Source organism: Eptesicus fuscus, chromosome 15 (genome assembly GCF_027574615.1).
Source record: "Eptesicus fuscus isolate TK198812 chromosome 15, DD_ASM_mEF_20220401, whole genome shotgun sequence".
Taxonomy (NCBI): Eukaryota; Metazoa; Chordata; class Mammalia; order Chiroptera; family Vespertilionidae; genus Eptesicus; species Eptesicus fuscus.
This window is the reverse complement of record NC_072487.1, coordinates 19,384,395-19,407,350: the sequence shown is the minus strand read 5'-3', so window position 1 is coordinate 19,407,350 and position 22,956 is coordinate 19,384,395. Positions and strand designations below refer to the sequence as shown.

The following is a 22,956-nucleotide window of genomic DNA, read 5'->3' as shown; positions in this document are numbered from 1 at the left end:
TAGCAGAAAAGGCAAACCACTGAATATTTCAGAAGAAAGGTAAAACAGAGGAATGTCCCTCAGGAGGCAGAATGGCTTTTTTAAAAAGAGTTTCTTCTGACCGGAATTTATATTCTGTATATTTTTTCAAAACCATTTGAAAGGCCTTTCAGATGCTGCCACCTTAGCTGCTGAGATATAATATTTTGCATTTCACCCTGTGAGTCCCCTTTTTGTCCCACAGTGTAATCTGATCCACCTGTCACCATCAGGGGACATCTGGGATCCATCTTATCTTTCCCACTAGCTAGTTGATTAACCAGAAAATGTTTTGAATTGGATTCTTATATGGCAGGACTCCACGGACTTTATGAATTATAATAGGAACATATAAAAGGCCAGGTTTTATTTTTGTGCTTTTAAAGAAGAAAAATCTTCACACGGTTAGGACTGAATTCTTAAAAATTGGAGAAAAAAATATGTTGTATTAAATGGCCAAATACAGTAATTCATGGGATTATCTGACTATTTTTAATAAAATATATTTTTTCAGAGTAAGAAAGTCTTAGCTCTATAGCCTGACCCAGAGTTGCCAATCCACAGATATATTACTGTTAGTTGAAATAGACAGAAGGCCAATAAACATTATTTTGCTCTCTTTTGCTTTATTTCTGCTGGATGGTACATCTGGAGACATATGAGAGGCTGGAAAGTAGGGTCTTTAGTCCAGTGCATCCTTCCCACAGCATGTTTTGTGCCAGGTCCTTGTGCAAGGAGATGTGGGTAGGAGGATGTGTTTGATTCAAGTAACCATTACTCTTCCAGTGATTTTAATTGTCTTCATCATTATTACCTACTAGAGGCCCATTGCACAAAGATTCGTGCAAGAATAGGCCTTCCTTCCCCTGGCTTCACTCTTGGCTGCCTGGGAACCTGCAAGTCCTCGCTCCTGGCAGAGTGCCAGTCCTGTAGCTCACTCCGCCCGCCGCCCTCCCCCTCATAGCGTCCCACCCCGCAGGGCCGCTCCATGCCTGAGTATGTAAATTAACCCACCATCTTTGTTGGGTTAATTTGCATACTCACTCCTGATTGGCTGATGGGTGTTGTGGATGTATGGTCAATTTGCATATTTCTCTTTTATTAGTGTAGATGAGCCAAGTTCAGTGCCTAAACATATACATAATTATTTATTTGTTTTCTTCTTTGTTTCAATTATCCAAATTGAAAACTCATGATTTCCTACCACTAAGGTTTTATCGGAACAGAAATCTCACATTGTATATATTCCATACTTTCTACGTTCAGTATACCCTAAGGAAAACCACCTGTCTTGGTCAGAACTGATGACTTATGCGATCATAAAGCATCTCTTCAGAAGCTGACATTTCAAAGGTGATGCCCAGGATAAGGTACTAAATATTTTTCAAAGCAGTTAGAACATCAGTTTCTAAATCTGACTTTTAGGAGAATCAGGAAGCACAGTGGTTTCATAGACTACATTATAATTTAAAACTTTGTACGTGGTGAATCTGTACAAAGAAATTTTGCTGTGATTATACCCGTGGGACAAGAGTCTGTGATGACTTTGCTTGAGTTTCCACTTCTGCAGCTGGGTGATCCCAGAGGCATTGGGAGTTCAGCGAGTGTCTTGAACTATGCTTGGGATGTTTTGGATTCAACAAAAGAAACTTTTGCCAAACCCTTCTTTCCTTAATTTTTAAACGTGTATTTCAAGGGAAATTTGATTCATATGTTTCTAATTCATTTACACTTAAATCATCAAAATGTTATTTTGTAAGAGCCACTTGATGTCCAAGAAGCTTTCTAAACCTGTTTTATAAGTCTTCTCAAGTCCTTTTTCTTAAAACAGGAAGTTGCCTTTTGCCAAGTACAAATAAACTCAAACATTAAAAAGGTTCAAGTTCAGTTTCTAACTCTGAACTCCAGGTTTTAAGTGCATTCTCAAATTAGCAAAATATAGTTACCCACCCCTATGAAAATATGGGTGGAAGGTAAGGCGATAGTGATAAAAGTAAGTCAAGTTATTCACATAACTTATTCTCAGAGATGTATCTCCAGTTGTGAAAGTTCATAAAACCTATAACAGGTGTTCTTATAGTTAATAGATGAATAGGTGCAGGTGAGTTTTGAACAGGAGCAATTGTCTGCTTGTTGGTTCTCTGTGATGTGTCTAAACAAGTGTACTGCTTCTGTCACAGAAAAGAAAACCTAAAGGTTCAACTATTTTAACTTCACTTTTTACTAATTTTACCTTTGAGTCTTATGTATTTTAGTGAAGGTAGGAAGACTCACATATTTTGTTGAACAAAAAGGACTCAGGAGAGACTCTGTGGGCGTTTTATGTCTGCACTAAGATGATGTAACATCAAATTAAAAATGTAATTGATACTCTTTTCTTGGAATTGGATAAATGCAGAAAATTCTCTCTGTGTATACCAAGACATCTCTTAATTAGATATTGTCCTTATTATTGTAATGCAGAGGTAATTCAGCCTAAACCAGAATTCCCTGTAGTTGGTTCACTTGTATTTATAGATAAAGAAGGTAAAGTTAATTATGAGAGGGGCTGGGGACCATTCTAAACAATTTCCTCTATGTTACGTTTTATTGAGGCATTTCAGTATTTCTTCTGTGCTACAGAGTAGTCAAGTGATTCTTTGGATAAAAGGTAATATGCAACTGAAAACACTTTATTTAAACACTAGAGGCTCAATGCACAAAATTGTTGCAAGGGCCTTGGCCCCCCACCGCCACAGTGGCCGCCTCTGCATTGGCCCCCACCTGCTGCAGCTTTGTCAGGATGGAAGGACATCTGGAAGGACGTCCGGTCTAATTAGCATATTATGCTTTTATTATTATAGATTATTAATTACACTATCAGTTCCCCGTGAAAGTGCTCATGCAATGGCCACCAGGGAAACTTGCTGACTGTATGAAGTTGGTTTTATTAAACTTGCTAAGCAATGGGTCCCTGTAGTGTCTCAGATGAAAATTTGGGGACAAGGACAGTAGAGTTTGGGGGCTGTGGTTAGTCATAGGGTTCCTTTAGGACAGAAGCTAGTAAGTGATGTTTAGGCAGAGACTGGTAGGATTTGTCATCTAAGAAAATTGCATTCCTGTTGTTAGAACATAAATCCAAAGAGTTCATGTTAAATCCATTTGTTTGTACTTTTATCTTGTAACACATGGTCTGAAAGGAGCTAGTATTGAAACACTGAAGTTCAGTTAGTTGTGTTACCTGTCGTACAAATTACCTGTGTTGTGATTCAGAGCATAGTTTTGCAGGTTGTGGTTTTCATTTTATTTCTCACAACAAACAAGTAAATATCACAACAACGTGTAACACACATTTATCTTTTTAAAACTTTTAATATGTAGCTCATCCTGTAAGAAATTAATAAGTGATGAATTTTAATTTTACTTTTTCAGGCAGTATTCAAAATCACATATGCCTTGTTGGGTACCTATATCTATATCTACCTATATCTGTTTCTATATCTATGTTTTAGAAATTCTTCTTCTTCTTTAGTACTATGTATTAACTCTGAGAACATATGTAATACTAGCAATAATATGCCTTTGAGAGTTTATATTATATTTTGATCTATTTTTGTTATGCCCCATCTTGTCAAAAAAAAATTATACTTCCCCAAATATTACAGCCTTATATGCTATTTAAATACCACTAAAATGTCTTAAAGTATAAAAAATTCCATTTTATAGATTAATGCTAATCTCAGAATGCTTATTTAAATGTAAAGAGTTTTTCACAGAAAAAAAAAAACTTGTATAAGAGAACTCTCAAAAATGATAAAGAGCACATGCTCATTCTGTATTTCAGATACAAACTGGGATAAAAGCCTTTCCACAGATGGATAGTCTGTGTAGTTCATCCTAATCGGAACACATGGTGAAAAAATGGAGCTATCAAAAATCCTGTACAAGAGATAGCCAACATTTGCCTTAAAGTTAAATCATAGTTGCTTTCAAGTTTATCATTTACTAGATAATAGTGATTGCTATAGTTTTACATTTTAAAATGCCCTTTATAAAGTGTACATTGAAACATTCTTGTTTTCCTCTGGTCTTTGCCAACATTATTTAATACTCAAATTCAGAAAATCTCATTCTTTAATTCTTTCTCTTCAGTGGCTTCATTAAATAGTATTAACTACCATGTACTATCTTCCTTGTGCCAGTATGTGGCCAACATGAGCTCATGAAATGCTCACAATGAATGACCTTGAGAACTGAGTGCTATTGTTGCCTCTGCTCTGAACATAAGAAAACCTAGGCTCAGTGAGACCCACGCTGTGCAGCCACACTCCCATCAGAAGAGGCCATCTGACCTTTCCACTCTGCCATGCTGCCTTAAGCTAAAGAAATCCATGTATACATGCTAGTTTCGCTTTTTTTGTCCGCCATGTTTAACTCTAGATACTGTGTACCCTAAGTTTTAGGAAAAAACTCATGAACAACCCCACAAAAATTTTTGAGTGAAATTATCATAACTTTTTGCTGTTTGGGGGCTAAAATATTGTCATAGCTCTTAATATCAAGAGATGTGTTCAGCTAACTCTCTGATTTTACTAAGTTCTACCTAAGTTATAAGGAAATAAAAATGATGTTGTAAGGTGGAGGAATCCATGGGACCACTAAACATCTTTCCAAAAATGTATTTCAAGGTGGTTACTTTCCCAACTAATATCAATCATATCTATTTCAAGCTGGCTTCTTTCCCATTTAACTTCAGTCAGAAAATATACTTCAAGCTGATTGCTTTCTCAAATCTACACGTTTTTAGGGCCAAATGATCATATGACCTCTTGGATGATATGACCAGAATATTTGCTTTGTTTTCTAAGACCTTGAAAGACCACATGTGTACCCTTCTCAGCCTGTATTTGTCCCTCTCCACTTTCTTCTCCAGGACTGCCCACCAGAAGCAGGTGATTTCCGAGCTCAGCAATGCTCAGCTCATAATGATGTCAAGCACCACGGCGAGTTTTATGAGTGGCTTCCTGTGTCTAACGACCCTGACAACCCATGTTCACTCAAGTGCCAGGCCAAAGGCACAGACCTGGTTGTTGAACTCGCACCTAAGGTCTTAGATGGGACTCGTTGCTACACAGACACTCTGGATATGTGCATCAATGGTTTATGCCAAGTAAGTACTGGCTTCTTTTCATTCTGTTTTTTCCAGAGGGTTTTAGTGTCTTCGTGTAAATACCTTTTCTATCGCCCTGCTATCTGGATCACTCAGCGCTGCTTTTTATTGCCTTTATAAAGAATGACAGATTTGAAAATTGAGGTTTAACTTCAGTTAAAACTACCAGTGTATTTTGTGTTCGGGAAACGTAGGCTAGAATTTTTTTTTTCTTTCCTTGAGTCTCACTTGAATATGGAAGAATAGAAGTTCTTGAGTATTGTATATCATTTTTGGACTAGACTCTGAAATTGCCTCTACTTTGGTTGTTCCTAAAATATGTTTCATGTATGTGTATTTGGAGGCATCTATTTTCATTTACTTAGAGCTTCAGAATCACGCAGATGAAGTGGACTCTATAATCTCCAAAATGTAGAAAACCTTGTTCCTTTATTGTAACTGTAGCTTTGTGGAAAATTCAGGCAAACTGTCCTGAAGAACTTGGCAGTGTCAGCTAGGTCAGATGTCAGCCAGGTAAATCTGTAAAACAAGACGGCAAAGAAGTTTGATTTCTGGTATCAATGAATCAATGTCTACTTTGGGAGGGGAGTTAGGCAGATGAAGGAGAGTTAGTATGATTGCCATCCTGATTTTAAAGTCGACTCTTCGGGTTAGGATGACCACCCTACTTTTGGACAAAGCAGTTGCTGTATTGTCCTGTGTGCTCTATATACTTCACTATACGATTTCATATCTTACAACGTAGACATTTTGAGAACCTTTATCTCTCCCTCCCAGGAAGACATGGGTGGGATTTTTCTCTCTTCAGAATCTCTAATATCACAACTAGCAATACAAGAATTAACATAAAATATGTCTTACTCATTTGTTGTTTCAAATTCACAAGTTTATTTAAAACTTAAATCTATATTCAGATACAAAAGGAATGACTGTAATGTGAATGACTACAAGAGATGTGGGGTGGCCTGCAAGGTATCATGTCCATGGGAGGGAAACAGACAGTCTAAACCTTCGTGAGGTCTAGAATCCTGAGACAGGGACATGTTGGCATGTCTAAACACTTCTCAGGAGATGGGGGTGTTGTTTATATATCTGAAGTTTTCCTTATATACAAGAAATATGTAAAATTAAGATATAAATTTGAATATAGAATCTTACTATTTTAAAGCTAAGAAAGGCCTATAAGTTTATCTAATCTAAAAGGCAATATATTTGAACATCATTTCTTATATTTGGTGTTTGCTTCCTTCTCTAGAATTCTCAATGTTATTGAAATGAAATTATCCTATCTAATAGAAGAGTGATATGCAAATTGACCATCACTCCAACACACAAGATGGCTGCCCCCATGTGGACACAAGATGGCCAGCAGGGGAGGGCAGTTGGGAGGGACCAGGTCTGCAAGGGAGGGCAGTTGTGGGCGATCAGGCCAGCAGGGGAAGGGCAGTTGGGGGCGATCAAGCCTGCAGAGGAGGGCAGTTAGGGGTGACCAGGCCAGCAGAGGAGGAAAGTTGGGGACAATCAGGCTGGCAGGGGAGCAGTTAGGCATCAGTCAGGCTGGCAGGGGAGTGGTTAGGGGGTGATCAGGCTGGCAGGCAGAAGCAGTTAGGGGCAATCAGGAAGGCAGGCAGGCGAGTAGTTGGGAGCCAGCAGTCCTAGATTGTGAAAGGGATGTCCGACTGCCCATTTAGGCCCAATCCTATGGGATCGGGCCTACCGGGATCAGGCCTAAATGGGGACATCCCTCGAGGGGTCCCAGATTGGAGAGGGTATAGGCTGGGCTGAGGGACACACACACCCCCACCAGGCCTCTAGTGGGGTCCATAAAAGCTTTGGGAATAATAGAGAATTGAAAAGCATATAGAAAAGGAGCTATGTTGTAGGGAATGGCAAATAAAATAGTAATAATTCCTTATGCATGTATATTGTTTGAATAAAGCAAGACAGATTCCAATTTTGTAAATGAAAAAATGAGGACCAGAAAAGTTGTATGATATTCTGAAAGTTACATAGTTGGGCATGGCAGAAATGGGACTAAACTCCAGGTCTCCTGATATCTACTTTAAAGTTGTTTGTGCTATATTATGCTGACGAATGAACCAAAATAAACAAGACAGGTCAGTAAACTAGGTTTCATTTGTTTCTGTTTGCCTGGGAGTTCAACGTGGTATGTCTTTCCCCTAGTCTAATCCTGCCAGCTGGCCTCGTTTACCTTGGCAACTGAAAGGAAATCTTATATCAGCAGCAAAAAGAATAAATTTTATATATAGTAAATATGAAATGATAGTGCTGGACTTTTAGTTATAAATATAAGCATACCTCCTTAACTTAGATTCTTATGAGTGTGACTTGTTAGATTTAGAGGAGAATGTAAACTATATAATATCTGTAAAGAATTGTGACATACATAGTAATCATGTTCAGTTATTATTATTGTCTTCATTTGTCTTATTAGAGGCGATGAATGGCGATGAAAAACACAGATTTCATTTAGTCACTAACAAGTCTCTTGGCTAGGGAACAGGGTGTCCCCAGGTACACCGCGAGAAGAGAGTTGGGGAGGAAATCGAGGATACACACAGGACTCTCATAAAGTGAGCGGGCAGGAAAGAGTGCTAGTAGAGAAAAGACATAATCGAAGCTCAGCTTTAGAAAAATTAATATAGTTGCATTTATTGGATACTTGAAAGGGAAGGCCCTGGAGGCAAAGTGAGCAGCTGAAAAGGATGCTCTGAGCAGCCAAGGTGAAGGCAAGCAAGAACCTCAGCCAGGGCAGTGACAGCAGGAGCAGAGAGGAAACTAAGTCTCAGGCCAGGAAGGCGTTTTCATTTTGATTATAACTAGGGTGGAGGGTACAAAGCAATACATAAAATCAATCATGCTCAGGGGATCAAAAACTACAACTGATATAAATTGATAACGGACGCAATTTTTAATCCTTGCTCCCATTACCATAATAGTCTTGTGTTTTCATTATTAAAACCTGCTTGAATTCTATAAAACAAAGAAAGGAATAGAAAACAGCAAGATGACTGTGGAATAAAGGTAGAATTTTGAGGTAGAATACTGCTACCTCAAAAGAATTTAAAAACGTCCTTTATTTAAATGTTATCTGTTTATTGGTAATTAGTATGTTCAGTCTTTGGTAAGAATTATTAAGAAAAAGCCATGTTTTCATATTTTTAAACAGTCAAAAATCTTAATGCTGACTTAAATATGCAGTTTTATAAACAGCTTTTCCTAGTTCCCTGAAAAATTCATTTACCCGCCCTATTTTTCCATCTCTTCCATTTCTACCCCATTTTTTCTCTTTCTGGTTTTATTTTAGTCTTATAATTTTTTGTAACTTGCCTTAGACATTTTTGAAGGAGTATATAACACAGTTTTTCTTTTATAAACAGTAAGTGATTGAACACACTCATAAATTAGCACAGATGAAGCTTATGGGAAAATTATACCAGGCTGTTTGTTTGTTTGTTTGTTTGTTGGGATTCTTTGTAAGAGTATAATAAATATGGAAGACAGTTGACCTGTTGACATTTGATAGTAGTACTTGAAGAATACCATGGTAAAATACATGTGTTAATAAATAAAGAAACAAACAAATAAATAAATCACATGTGTTTGTGTAACTACACATAGAACAAAATCTGGAGGCAGATATTCCTGAGTGTTAGTAATTACTTCAGGGGCATTTGATATCTTACATTTCTTCATTTGAATATTGTTTCAATTTTTTTTTGAGGCTAAGCAGATATAAATTATAAACTGTAAAGAAGCAAGCATTTAGCTTTGGACATAGTCTGACATTGATAGAAAATGACAGCATAATTATAGATATTTGTCATTTATAAGCACCAATTATTTCAATTATACCTGTTTAATACTCAACTGAGAACCACTTTTTCAAGATTGGGCTTTTAACACAACCAAAACTTTGGAATCTTAGCCTTTTTGACACTTTAGCAGTGAACAGATATAGCTATTTCACAGCAGAAGAAATTGAGGCAAAGAGATATCCAGGGTCATGAATGAGTGTATTACTTATATTTGTTGTGAATGTGCTTCAGGAACATTAAAGAATCATTACTATTTATAATTTATACCTTATTCTTATTCAGAAAATCATTCTAGACAGTAAAATACCTCCCATTTTGTTTTTATTGACATATCCTATATAGTAAAAGCGTAATAGGCTAAGGGTCCGACCAAATGGTCAACCACTCAACCAGTTGCTATGACGTGCACTGACCACCAAGGGGCACACACTACGACTGGTAGGTTAGCTTGCTGCTGGTGTCCAGCCGATTGGGAGTGGGCAAGACGGCCCAAATCTGCGCCAATCGTGGCCAGGCCGAGGGACCCCACCCGTGCACAAATTCGTGCACCTCGCCTCTAGTAACATTATATTAGTTTCAGATGTACAACATAATGATTCAATAAATGTACATGTTGCAAAATGATCACCACAATAAATCTAGGTAATTCATCACCACACATAGTTACACATTTGTTTTTCTTGTGATGAGAACTTTAAGATCTACTCTCTGAGCAACTTTTAAAATGTGATCAAGTATTGTTAGCTATAATCACCATGCTATACATTACATCCCCAGAATTTACTTATTTTATAAGTAGAAGTTTGTACCTTTTGACCACCTTTACCCATTTTTGCCCCACCCCACCCACCTCTAGCAACCTCCATACTGTTTTCCAAAGTGGTTGCATCAATTTACATTCCACAAATAGTGCATAAAGGTTCCCTTTGCTCCACATCTTTGCCAATACTTCTTGTGTTGAGCACATTTTCATGTACATGTTTGCCATTTGCATGTTTTCTTTGGAAAAATGTCTGTGCAACTCCTCTGCTCATTTTTCAATCATATTGTTTGTTTTCTTTGCTATTGATTTGTATGAATTCTTGATATATTTTGAATATTTACCTTAATCAAATATATGATTTGAAAATACTGTCTCCCATTCTGTAGGTTGCCTTTTCATTTTGTTGATGGTTTCCTTTGCTGTGAAGACTCTTTTTAGTTTGAAATAGCCCCGCTAGTTTATTTTTGCTTTTATTGCCTTTGATTTTGGTGTCAAATCCAAAATATCATCACCAAGACCAATGTCAATGAGCTTTTCCCCTATGTTTTCTTCTAGTTTTATGGTTTTAGGTCTTACATTCAAGTCTTTCATCCATTTTGAGGGTTTTTTTGTATATGGTGTAAGACACAGTCCAGTTTCATTCTTTTGCATATGGCTGTCCAGTTTTCCCAACCCCATTTATTGAAGAGACTGTCCTCTCCACATTATATATTCTTGCCTCTTCTGTTGTAAATTAGTTGGCTGTATTTATGAGGGTTTATTTCTGGGCTCTCTATTCTGTTCCATTGATCTATGTGTCTGTTTTTATGCCAGTATCATACTTTGTATTATTATTGCTTGGTAATATAGTTTGAAATCAGGGAATATGCTGCCTCAAGGTTTGTTCTTCTCTCTCAATATTGCTTTGGCTATTCACGGTCTTTTCTGGTTCCATACGAATTTTAAGCTTGTTTGTTCTATTTTTGAGAAAACTTCTATTGTAATTTTGATAGGGATTGTATTGAATCCACAGATCACTTTAGGTAGTATGGACATTTTAACAATATTAATTCTTTCAATCTATGAGCACAGAATATCTTTCCCATTAATTTGTTCCATCTTTAAGTATTTTGAGTAAGGTCTTATAGTTTCCAGTGTACAGGATTTTCACCTCCTTAGGTATATTTTTTTCTAGGTATTTTATTCTTTTTGATGCAGTTGTAAATGGGATTGTTTTCTTAATATTTCTTTCTGGTAGTTTGTTATTAGTGTATAGATTTTTCTATATTAATTTTGTATTCTGCAACTTTACTGGATTCATTTATTAGTTCTAACAGTTTTTGCTGGAGTCTTTAGAATTTTCAATATATAATATGTCATTGGCAAATAGTGATAGTTTTCCTTCTTTCTTTTAGATATGGATACATTTTTATTTCTTTTTCTTGCTTAATTCCTCTAGCTAGGACTTCCAATAATATGTTGAATAAACGTGGCAAGAATGTGCATGTCTATTTCCTGATCTTAGAGGAAATGCTTTCAGCTTTTCACCATTAAGTATGACATTAGCTGTGGGCTTGTCATCTATGACCTTTATTTATGTTGAGGTATATTTCTTCTTTACCCACTTAGTTGAGCATTTTTATAATAAATGAATGTTGAATTTTGTAAATGCTTTTTCTGCATCTATTGTGATGCTCACATGATTTTTATCTTTCATTTTGTTAATGTGGTGTATCACATTGATTGATTTGTGGTTGCTGAACCATCTCTGCATCCCTGTAATAAATCCCACTTGATCATGACGTATGATCCTTTTAATTGTATTGTTAAATTCAGTTTATTATTTCACTGACCATCTTTTCATCTATGTTCATCAGACGTATTGGCCTGTAATTTTCTTTTTTTGTGGCATTTTTGTCTGGTTTGGGTATCAGGGTAATCTCGCCTTGTAAAATGAGTTTGGAAGTGTTCCCTTGCCTGTTTTTTGGAAGAGTTGGAGAAGGATTGGTATTAATTCTCCTTTAAATGATTGGTAGAATTCACTATTGAAGCTGTCTGGTCCTGGACTTTTGTTTTTTGGGACAAATAGCTTCCAATTTTGAGTGACTACCATATCTGGGACCTCCTCAAATATTTTTTCTAATACTTACAACTCTACTGATTAGGCAGCATTATCCTCATCTCAGAGATGGAGAACTGAGGCTCAGACAGATTATAGGACTTGCCCAGAGACACCCAGTTCTGTATGTCCTCCTACTGAGGCTGGGTGGACAGAGTAGTGTTTGGTGTTGAGTAGTGGTCCCCAAACACGTCTGCATACCACTTGGAGAACTGTTAAAACTTCACCCCATCCCCCAGAAATCAGATTCATTAGTTCTGTGTTTTTAGAACACTCACCTTATGACCCTTCTGTATGGCCCGATTTATGAACCACTTACAGATTGAAAGGCAGACAGGGTTTAAAGCCAAATGACACAGATTGGAATCTGTCTGCTCTTCTAATAATCTGTCATCTTGACCAAGTTACTTAACCTTCCTAAATTCTGTTTTTCAATCTCTGAAAAATGAGACTGTCTCATAAACTATAAAACAGCAAAAGAGATAATCATATGCAAATGCTTAAAAAAACTGTAAAGTGTTGTGCACATATAAGAAAGGCCTGAACATTTTGAGTTCCAAAATATATTAAAGTAGTGGTTCCCAGTGTGGGATTTCATAACCCTGTAACAATTCAAAAAAGTTTATAGAATGAGATAAAGTTACCAACTTATTCTGCTAAGTAAGGACATTGGAAAATAAAAAGACCTCTACCAAGTACTTTCACCATCATCATTTTGTTATTGAAATGTTGACAAGAAAGTAGTGAGAGCCTGATTTCAGCATAAAGAACAATCCTTTACATTGGATATAGTCTGCCTAATGAGAAAGTTGCTACTCTGTACTTATTTACTTTTTCCCCCAGAGCACAGAAATTGTCACTAATCGTGTTTCGCAGCATTTGGAAAGCACTACCTTTGAGATCATCTAGTCCAGCCACAGGAAATATTGCTGTACCAGGTTGTGCCATTTTCCCAGACCTTGCAGCTAGTTAACGGCAGACTCAAGGTCAGAGGATGCCAATGTTCATCGACACTTTTTAACTCTGCCCCTACATTATTTCTTCAGCAGCGCCCATGGGACAAAATTTTGCCCAGCTTTAACTCTGTCATTTACATATAAAAACAATAGGTTGAGTGAATATATCTTTTCAAACCATCGTCTCTCCTTTCCCTCCCTCTTGGGATCGGATCATTGTCCCCAGAGGATTGTTGTATTGGTTTCTCTCCCCAGCACTAGCAACTCAGACTAAAACACTGGGATTTTTATTTGCTCATTATTTTTCTAGAGTAGGGAAGGTTGGAGACAAGGTAGAGCGAGGAAGGCAATATGCACAGTTAGGAGCAAAGGCTCTATAGCCACACTACCTGTTTGGAACTAAGCACTACCACTCATTGATAGGTGACTTTGAGCAAGGTCCTAGGCATCAGTCTCCTCGTCTTCAAAATACGGTGAATATTTGTAACTACCTGAGGATTCTTGTGAGGGTTAAGGTAACCAAATGCATTAAAGTGCTTACTATGAGCTTGATAAATACTAGCTTGTAGTAATAGTAGTAGTACCCAAATTACTTCTTTTCTTTGACTGTTCCTCTTTATGGCCTTTTTGAGTGATGGTTTAATGTGGTTATACATTCAAAAGTGTATATTGGCTTCTCAATGAATGAACAGACCTTCTGTTAATTTCCTATTGAAACCTTCCTTTGCTAATAGCTCCATGATGTATCATTATTAACCCCTGATCCAGAGGAGAATTGCATCCTGTAGAGTTAATGAGCCATCACAAGTAGGATCAGCTCTATTAGTACTGCTGCTATTCATTTATTTTCATTATACAAATTGCCCCATTTATATTTGTTGTAAAGCACAAAGCTGGTTTCTGTCTTATATATATATATGGAGAGAGAGAGAAAAGCATAAATTTATAGATAGAACATGTGCTGCTGTTAAAAGTAATTTTGAGATTACTTTGAAGCCAAATACAGAATAGTGTGTTTTATTTTTATAATTAATGAAACTCATCAATTGATAGCTAATATACATTGATGAAAAAGACCAAGTAAAATTATAAACCAGCTGTTTTGTAATGAATCTGCATATTTGTAATATTACTTATTGCTATTTCAGAAAATAAGACATTTCAAAAAAGGAAAAAGAGAATTCCTTTCAAGTAATTATGTAATATTGTTTTTAAATGAATAATACAATAAAGTAATAAGCAATAAATTGGATCATGGAGTTTTGATGTTAGTACTGTGGAAACATTAAAATGAACCATACTTTTAACAAAGAAGGTCTTTCCATTTTTAATAATTTCTGTGGTGAGTCGTTTGAAAGGAATTGAATGGAATGATTATTTCTCCATCTCTGTCTGTGACCTAAGTCACTAGTATCAAATGTCTACCAGTTATTCTAAAGGTGGTGATGTCAGAAACAAGGAGTTGGCCATTTTTCCTCCTGTGTTTTGTAATCTAAGTCCACATGGAAGCCTGTGTTGCTTAAAAAATTTAATGCACAGTCTTTCTTTTTCCCTCTTTGCCTGATACTGTAAAGATGAAATGAAGTACAGTTGAATTTTGGCAAATTAGGTTCTAAACATTGTTTATTCTCTCAACAATCTGCTCTGTGATGGGTACTGAGGATACGAAGTAGAATAAGATCTCTTCCGTCAGGAATGATACCTTTATTAGGAATGAATTCATTCATTCATTTAGTTAACAAATAGTTACTTAGGGATTAGCAGTGTACTAGATTCTTAAAATACAAGAGTGAACAGAAAAATGCACAGTCCCTTCCCTCTCAGAACTTAACCTCTGAGGGGATATCTGACAAGTATAAAGGAAAGTATACTATCTTCCCTAACCTACATTTCCTCACCCTAATCAATCAAGTACACACTGTAGTCACTATGCTGTATTCTCTTCACTGTAAACAGGGTGTTTTTTCTAAAATGCAGATTTACCTTATGTCTTACCTGCTTGAATCATTCCAGTCACCTTCTTTTGGTTCAGGGTAAAGAAAACCCACATTTCTTTACATGTGGGATGGCTTAAAACAACAGACATGTATTCTCGCACATTCTGGGGGTCACATGGACAAAATCAGTGTGTCTCCAGAGCCGTGCTTCCTCTGGGACTCTCGCTAAGCACTTTCTTTGCCTCGTTTTAGCTTCCAGTTGGAAGTATCAAGTCTCTACTTCATCTTCACTTGGCCAACTTCCCTCTGTGTCTGCATCGCTATGTCTTTACATGACACTTTCCTGCCAGTGTCTCTCTTTTCTCTTCTTATAAGAAAACAGAGGTATTGCATTGGAGCCCAACCTAACTAAGTAAAACCTCATCTTAACTTGATTATGTCTGCAAAGACCCTCTTTCCAAATGAGATCACATTCACAGGTACGGTGGGTTAGAACTTCAACATACCTTTTTGGGAGACACAATTCAACCCACAATAGCATGCATCCCTGTTTATTTGCATATAGTACAAACATTTATATATTTATATTTTCATATATAAATATATATATTAGTAGTGTGTAGGAGTCACAGTGGGAGAAAGTTTGACTGTGGTAAATCATAGGCCAGTTTAACTAAAACCTGGGATCAAAAATATTCAGAGAAAGAGAAAGCTGAAAAAACCCATTTAGTTCCTGAAACTGAAGAAAGGAAGTGAAGAGAGAGAAGTTGTCAGGGCCCATGTTATGAGAAGATAGTAAGAGGGTTGGTGACTTATCATATTTATTGAGGTCAAAAGAGTGCTGTTGAAATAATTCATGAAGTTGAATCTACTAAAACCATTGAATTGTATACTTTAAATGCATATATTGTATGACATGTGAATTTTATTTCAAGAAAGTTGTCTTTTAAATGAAGTACAGAGTCTGTGGACTAAATTAAAGACTGTGTTAGCCCTGAGAGTGGCCTGATCTCACTCTTTGACGAAGTTGATGTGACTAACCCATTAGTCTAGTTGAGTGTCCCCTTCATTTATTACGTTCTAAGAAGTCATTTCTGACCCTAAGTATTTGTATGATTAAAAGTGATTGGAAACCAGCACACAATAGATCTTTAATGAATATATGCTGAATGGATGGATAGTGCTATCAGGCGGGAAATTGAACATCTCTCCTTTTCTTTTTGTTTAAGGAAAGTAAGTGTGAGTTTGAGAGGTCTTTTCCCAAGTATAGTAAATGCTCAACAAAGCATTATTTATTTAGCCACCTTATATATTAACTCTGCACTTCATTCATTGCGTGATTTCACAGAAGACGGTTTTAAAACAGAAAAGGGAATTTGAAATATTGCAATTTAATCTTACCATTTTATATTTGAGATATTTGAAGCCCAGATAGTTTCAGTCAATTTTTAAAATAGGGCTGCCATGTGGTACGGAATTGGGCTCTATAAGGATATGAAAGTAACTGTCATGTTCCCTGTCTTCAAGAAGCCTACAGTCTTAGTGCGATGGGGCTCAAACTCAAGTCACTCCATATAATCAGCAGCAGCACGAGATGGAGAAAGAGCTTGAGTTTTGGATTCTGTTTGAAGTCTGACTTCTAAACTTACTGTGTGATCATGGACTGTTGGGTTCTTTAAGCCTCATTTTTTTAATCTGTAAAAAATAGAGGTAATAATGCCTAATAATAATATCTGATCTTTATTGAGCACTTGTGTGCCAGGCACTGTACTAGGTAAGCATTTTACATATGTTGTCTCCTTTAATCCTCACATTAATCCATTTGGGATTGTTATCACTTTTTTAGAGGAGGAAAGGGAGGTTTATAGAGATTAAGTACTGTAGGTTCATTCATTCAACAGATATTTATTGAGCATTTATTGCGAGACATTATGCTAAACACTAGGAATGCAACCCTAAGTACAGGACTCAGTTGAAGCCGATAGGACGACACTGTGGTTTGGTTCTGGGGAAGTTGGAAGGCTTTCCTGTCCAGCCCTCAGGTCTCCCTCTTCCCCCAAAGGCACAGCTTTTCAGTGAGACTCCCCACGGGAACTAATATTCAATTCCATCTCTTGCACCTATTTTTCTCTGGTTTCCTTTGTCTTATGTTCATTTTCATGACCATCTAGCCCAGTAGATTGAGATGTCCTTACTGGCAGAGACCATATTTTACTCATCTTTAGTTTCTTTATGTTGAGTTGTGTATTAAGACTGTTGCATGCATGAATCAACGAATTAATAAATCTCTCTGTTGACTTTTTATCTCTTAATGACTGATCTCTCTCTAAATCACTTAAATTACTCATCCTAAATATCTTTTTAATTGTTTCATCTATTTGGGCCTTGTTCTCATTTCCTTCAGGCTATGAAACAAAGTCCATTTATGTGAGTTTAATTTTTGTTGTTGTTGTTTTACAATACTAGGCCAGAAATAATTTAGAAGTTGGGATCTCTTTCCATCCACTCGTGTGTGTGTGTGTTTTTTTTAAATTTTATTTTTCAATTAAAGATTACATTCAATATTATATTGCATTAGTTTCAGGTGTACAGCATTGTGATTAGACAAGCACATTCTTTACAAAGTGGTTGCCAAATATTTTAAGTACCCACCTGGCACCATACATAGTTATTCCAATATTATTGACTATATTCCCTATGCTGTACTTCACATCCCTGGGACTATTGTGTGACTACCAATTTGTAGTTCTTGACTTACTTGGCTTAGGAGGTGGTGCAGATCTACCCAGAACCTTCTCCATCAAGATAGCTGTTGGTTTGCTCACTATATCAACCAGATTCTCTGGATGAACTCTCATTGCTGAAGGTTGGATTAAACTAGCAAAATGCAAGGTTTCCAAAGGCCATAAGTATCAATCAGTATTCCAGTGTGATGTAGTTGCTTTCCTAACTGTATATATTCAAATGGATCTGGAAATGGTTTACTCCAGTGGTCGGCAAACTGCAGCTCGCGAGCCACATGCGGCTCTTTGGCCCCTTGAGTGTGGCTCTTCCACAAAATACCACAGCCTGGGCGAGTCTATTTTGAAGAAGTGGCGTTAGAAGAAGTTTAAGTTTAAAAGATTTGGCTCTCAAAAGAAATTTCAATCGTACTGTTGATATTTGGCTCTGTTGACTAATGAGTTTGCCTACCACTGGTTTACTCCTTCAGGATGTTCCATGGTTAAATTAGATGATATTTCAGACATATTTCTAATTAGTTCAACTCACTCCATAATTAATGTGGTTATCAAGTTTGGGGCCATAAAATGCTAGTCTTCCCAGAAACTTAAAATGAAAGGTTTAAATGTATCAGAAATATGAAAGATTTGAAACTTTGCTTTAGGTTTAAAAATAAAATTGTTTAATTAACATGATAAAGTAGAATTGAGAAAGCCTTTTTCAAATTGGGTATCTTAAGTCACTTCATATAATTATTTTAACATGTTAAAAATCAAATCCAAAAATGAAAAACAATTAGTAAGTAATTATACATTGGCTGATTGGCATATTTCTAAGGGATGATCATTTTAAATATAGCTACTTTCATTGTCAAAAATTTAATAAAAACAATTTAAAGCATCAGGTACCTTCCAGATTTTGAGCCATGAACATAATTTTACCCACGTTCTAATACATTTCATGGTTGCCAAATTCTCTCCTGGAACCCGCTGAGGAAGGGCCTCTTGCCAGCATCAAGAAAATCTACCAAGCACCTAAAATTAGTATAATAAACCCCACCTGTCCTTTCTATTGCCTTTTGGTTAGACTCCCCTGAGGAGCTCAAATCAAGAAGGAACAAAGTGTTTTTGCTGTGGGTTCACTACTTGTGATCCAAGAAAACACTTAAGAACCTGAGACATCTAGAGAGAAAAGCAAGCATTGATCCGTGTGGTTAATAGAACAGAGATGCCAAGACAAATTCAGAGGCCTCTGGAGATACTTTGAACCTCTTTCAAAGCTAATCCTATATAATAAAAGCCTAATATGCAAATCGACTGAATGGCGGAATGACCTGCAGAACGACCCGTTGCTATGATGCGCACTGACCACCAGGGGGCAGATGCTTAATGAAGGAGCTGCCCCCAGGCCAGCCAAGGTGGGTGCCAGCAGCACCCCCCCCATCACCCCGCCAGTCACCCCACAGAGGGAGGTGACCAGCAGCACCAGGCAGTAGGAGGCGGGGCCGGCCAGCGGGCAGCACTAGCCGACCAAGGCGGGTGCCAGCGGGGGCCCCCCCGATTGCCCCACCGGTCACCCCACAGATTGGCCCTGATCACCAGCCAGGCCTAGGGACCCTACATGTGCACAAATTTCATGCACCGGACCTCTAGTCACAAAATAATGGTTTTGAAGGGACCTCGGAGATCACCAGCTGAGTCTCCTCATTCTATTTCTGAAGACCCTAAACCTAGGAGCAGTTATTCAAGGTCTCTCACTAGCAAGTCGAAAAGCCAAGAAGACACAAATTCAGCTCTTGCGGCGCCAAGTCCCGTGCTCTTTAATGTGTACTAAGTGCAGATGCTTTTTGTATGTGTGTTTTTAAGAACCTTTAAGAGGAGTTTAAGTTATTTTTTCTTGATTTGGATTATTTGTTCATTTTGTTGGTCTCTTTCACCATTACTAAGTACATTTTAGTCCTTGAGCTAGATTCTCCTCCTTTGAGGCTAAATTATCACAGAGCATTCCATTAAAAATAGGTGTCCTATACAAGAAAATACAAGTGAAGAACCTTGCCAACAACAAACATTCTAAGAAACAATGTACACCATTTCCATTCCTGCAGAAATGCCAAGCGCAGACCTGCTGCACCTGCAAGCAGTAGTGATCACACAGTGGCAGGAGCCGGTGGCTGGCTAGCCCACGTGCACTAGGTGCATACCTGCGCTCAAGTACCAGTTTAGTTTCTTTGCTAGTAGAGACAGGTGATTTAAAGAAACAAACAAATATTTCACAGAAAAGGGAAGGGCATCTGGAAGCTGAGGAATAAGTAGCCAAACATGTTAAAATGAAAGAACATAGCCAGTGTTTTGTTTTTCTAGTTCTCAACTGTACTTGACTGCTGTCTTCCTATCTGTCCTCTAGGTTCTCCTGGTGGGGAGAAATTCTTCCCATTGGGTGACTCTCAGCTCCTCAGGCAGAAAGCTCAGTACTGCTGTTGATTGACAGATAGATATGTTCATTTGTTTATTCATCCATCTACACAATGGTCTTTTATTGAGCTACATGATATGATGTCTATGCAGCCATTTCCACTCTTGATTTTTATGTGATCTAGCTCGGGTGTATTTTCTCTTTACTTTTTTTTTTAAATATATTTTATTGATTTTTTACAGAGAGGAAGGGAGAGGGATAAAGAGTTAGAAACATCGATGAGAGAGAAACATCGACCAGCTGCCTCCTGCACACCCCCCACTGGGGATGTGCCCGCAACCAAGGTACATGCCCTTTACCTGAATTGAACCTGGGACCTTTCAGTCTGCAGACCGACACTCTGTCCACTGAGCCAAACCGGTTTCGGCTACTTTTTAAAAAAAATTATTATTGATTTCAGGGAGAAAGGGAGAGGGAGAGAGAGATAGAAACAGCATTGATGAGAGAGAATCATAGATTGGCTGCCTCCTACATGCCCCACACTGGGGATCGAGCCCGCAACCTGGGCATGTGCCCTGACTGGGAATCAAACCGTGACCTGCTGGTTCATAGGTTAACACTCAACCACTGAGTCATGCCAGCCAGGCTTCCCTTTTCTTGAATGGGGGTAACAAGCACTTACTTGGCTTGGGTAAAGGATATAATCTGGCTAGTTAAGGCGAAGACACCCTCAGTGATGAAACAGGGGCAGCTCTTTTGGCCCCTGCATTTCCCTTCCCCGTGGTGTGTCGTGGGTCAGCTGTAGCCACATGTGGTGGGTGCTGAAGCCAGGATGTTTGGAAGGGGTAGCATAGAGGAGCACCGAGTCTTTTCGTACACGGGCTTTTGCTTTAGTCCAGAGAAATATGTTTATGCTCATTTAACACATACCCTCTTAGGCAACGTATATGTAGAATGTCTTCATTAAGGCCACGTAGGTCTAGCCTCCTATGGTTTCCCCAACTAGTCTTCAGGTTTCTCTCTGTAATTCAGAGTCGTTTTTTAGCTTTCTCCCCAGATGACTTTCATGGCTCTAAAGCAGAGGTTGCAAACTCGCAACCAACCAGCTAAATAAATACATCCCACTGACAACGTTTGTTCTGTACACATAGTGTGTGCTTTTGTAAAATTTTGAGTTAGTTGCTAGTATTTAAAAATAGTATTTCTAGTAACAATTCAGATTTATGACATATCCTTTTAAAAAATCAGATCTGCAATATTTGGTCTGCACTTCAGCACAGCAATCATTTGATAGAGCTGAATAGTCGCTGTGGCCTTGAGACGGTGTGAACACTTACAAACCTACATCGTTACCTACACAGCCTGGACTCTGTAGCTATTCGCATTTCTGACCCTTCCCCAAAGGATGTGTAGGCTAGGTATTTCTCAGGGGAAGGAGAAAGTTATCATCACGGTAATGATAAGAATAATAAAATAACCCACCTCATATATTGAATATTAACCATGACAGGCACTTGATATACCTTTTAAACCTCACAGGGATCTCATCTACAACCCCAAACGTTCAGTTTGTTTGCCAGTATTATATCTTGTGAGTGGCTGAGTTAGGAATTGAACTCCAGACCTGTCTGATTCTAAAGCCTATGCTTTTCATTTTATCATACTGCCTCTCAGAATCAGATATCCCTCCCACAAAAACCCTCCCTGAATGTTAGGCCTGTAATAATCCAAGTATGCAAGAACTAGGGGCCCTATTAGCCATTGGTGTCTCAGTTTCTCTCAGGAAGAGGAGAAAGGCAAAGCCTGGTTATCATTGGTGAGGCTGCTCCTACTCTGTCTTATCCTCTGGCTAAAGACCTGCTCTGGGTGCTGATCATATAGCCACGTTTCTGGGGGAAAGGAACTCACCTGAAAATTTGTTCTAAATCAATTGGACGCCACATAAAAGGCTTCTAAAAGAACAGCTGAATAAATATCAGGCTAGGAGTAACCACTCCAATTTTTGTAAATCTTAAGCTCTGTAAATATAAAATCTTAATCTGTGCAGGTGGTTATAATAAAAGGAAAAAGTGAAGTTCTTATTCTTGAAATTACATCTCTTACTTATGTAATCTTTCTTTCCCTCGAGCCCAGCCTTGTGCCATCTTTCAAGCCTACTGCTTTTCAAATCCAGACTATTGTAGACTTAGTGTTGGTTTCCCGTGGCATTACCTCTTTCACTTCTGTTTCTTTTCTTCCAGATTTCTCAAAACCTTAAACTAACTCCTTTGGGTTTTGCCATCTCCTTTTAAAAATGCTGGAAATACAAATAATAACAAAATAATACAAATAATAATAAAATAATACAATTTTTTTCTATACATGTAGTTTTAGGGTAGAAAAATCACTTCTCCTCCTGGCAAAATACATGTGCCCTACTCTGTTAAGATTCTTGTGGTTGCAAGCAATAGAAATACACTCAATTCAAAAGGGGAGATTATTGAAAGGATAGGGACCAATAATAGGAACCTCAGCTATTTGTTTAGAAAACACTTATTGGGTGACTGGAATCAAGGAACAAACTAATGGACCAGGCTTCGGAAGGCATAGGAACTAGGGCGGCTTTGAGGTCCTCAGCTACAGATGAGCCTAGGTCTCCAGAAAAGAACTTTGCTCCAACCATATTCTGTTTATCTCAGTCTCCAGTCAGTTTTCAAATCCCAGGGGAGACAATCTGGCCAAGTTTAAGTGTCTCTACTATTGAGCCTATTAGCCTTGGCCAGGGAATGGATCAACTGACACAGTCATGGCCCCTGGGGACTTCTTAGGGCTGCTATGCATGGCTATGAATATGGTGACAGGTTTGCAAATTTTTTTTTATTTTCTTGTATGTTTATTTCTAAATCAGGCCTTCAGTCCACCTAAAAATAGATTTTATTCAGTGTATGTCGCTTCCATGAAATACAGCAAAATTATTTGACAGAGGCATTTAGGACTTCTAAAAGTCCAGAATTTCAGTTCTTTAGAGATTCAGTCTGAGAAATATCCCAGATCTCTTTCTGTAATAGGAAATAATTCATCATG

General features: G+C 37.8%; 1 protein-coding gene across 2 annotated transcripts in view; it reads left to right on the top strand.

Moving 5' to 3' along the window:
• Positions 1-22,956, top strand: part of ADAMTSL1 (ADAMTS like 1) — an 882,329-nt gene that overhangs the window by 575,446 nt on the left and 283,927 nt on the right. For both annotated transcript variants that reach the window (XM_028150731.2, XM_008145030.3), the window contains one exon: positions 4,931-5,167. In XM_028150731.2, the coding sequence (XP_028006532.2) occupies positions 4,931-5,167 (237 nt within the window). The remainder of the gene's footprint in view (positions 1-4,930; positions 5,168-22,956) is intronic.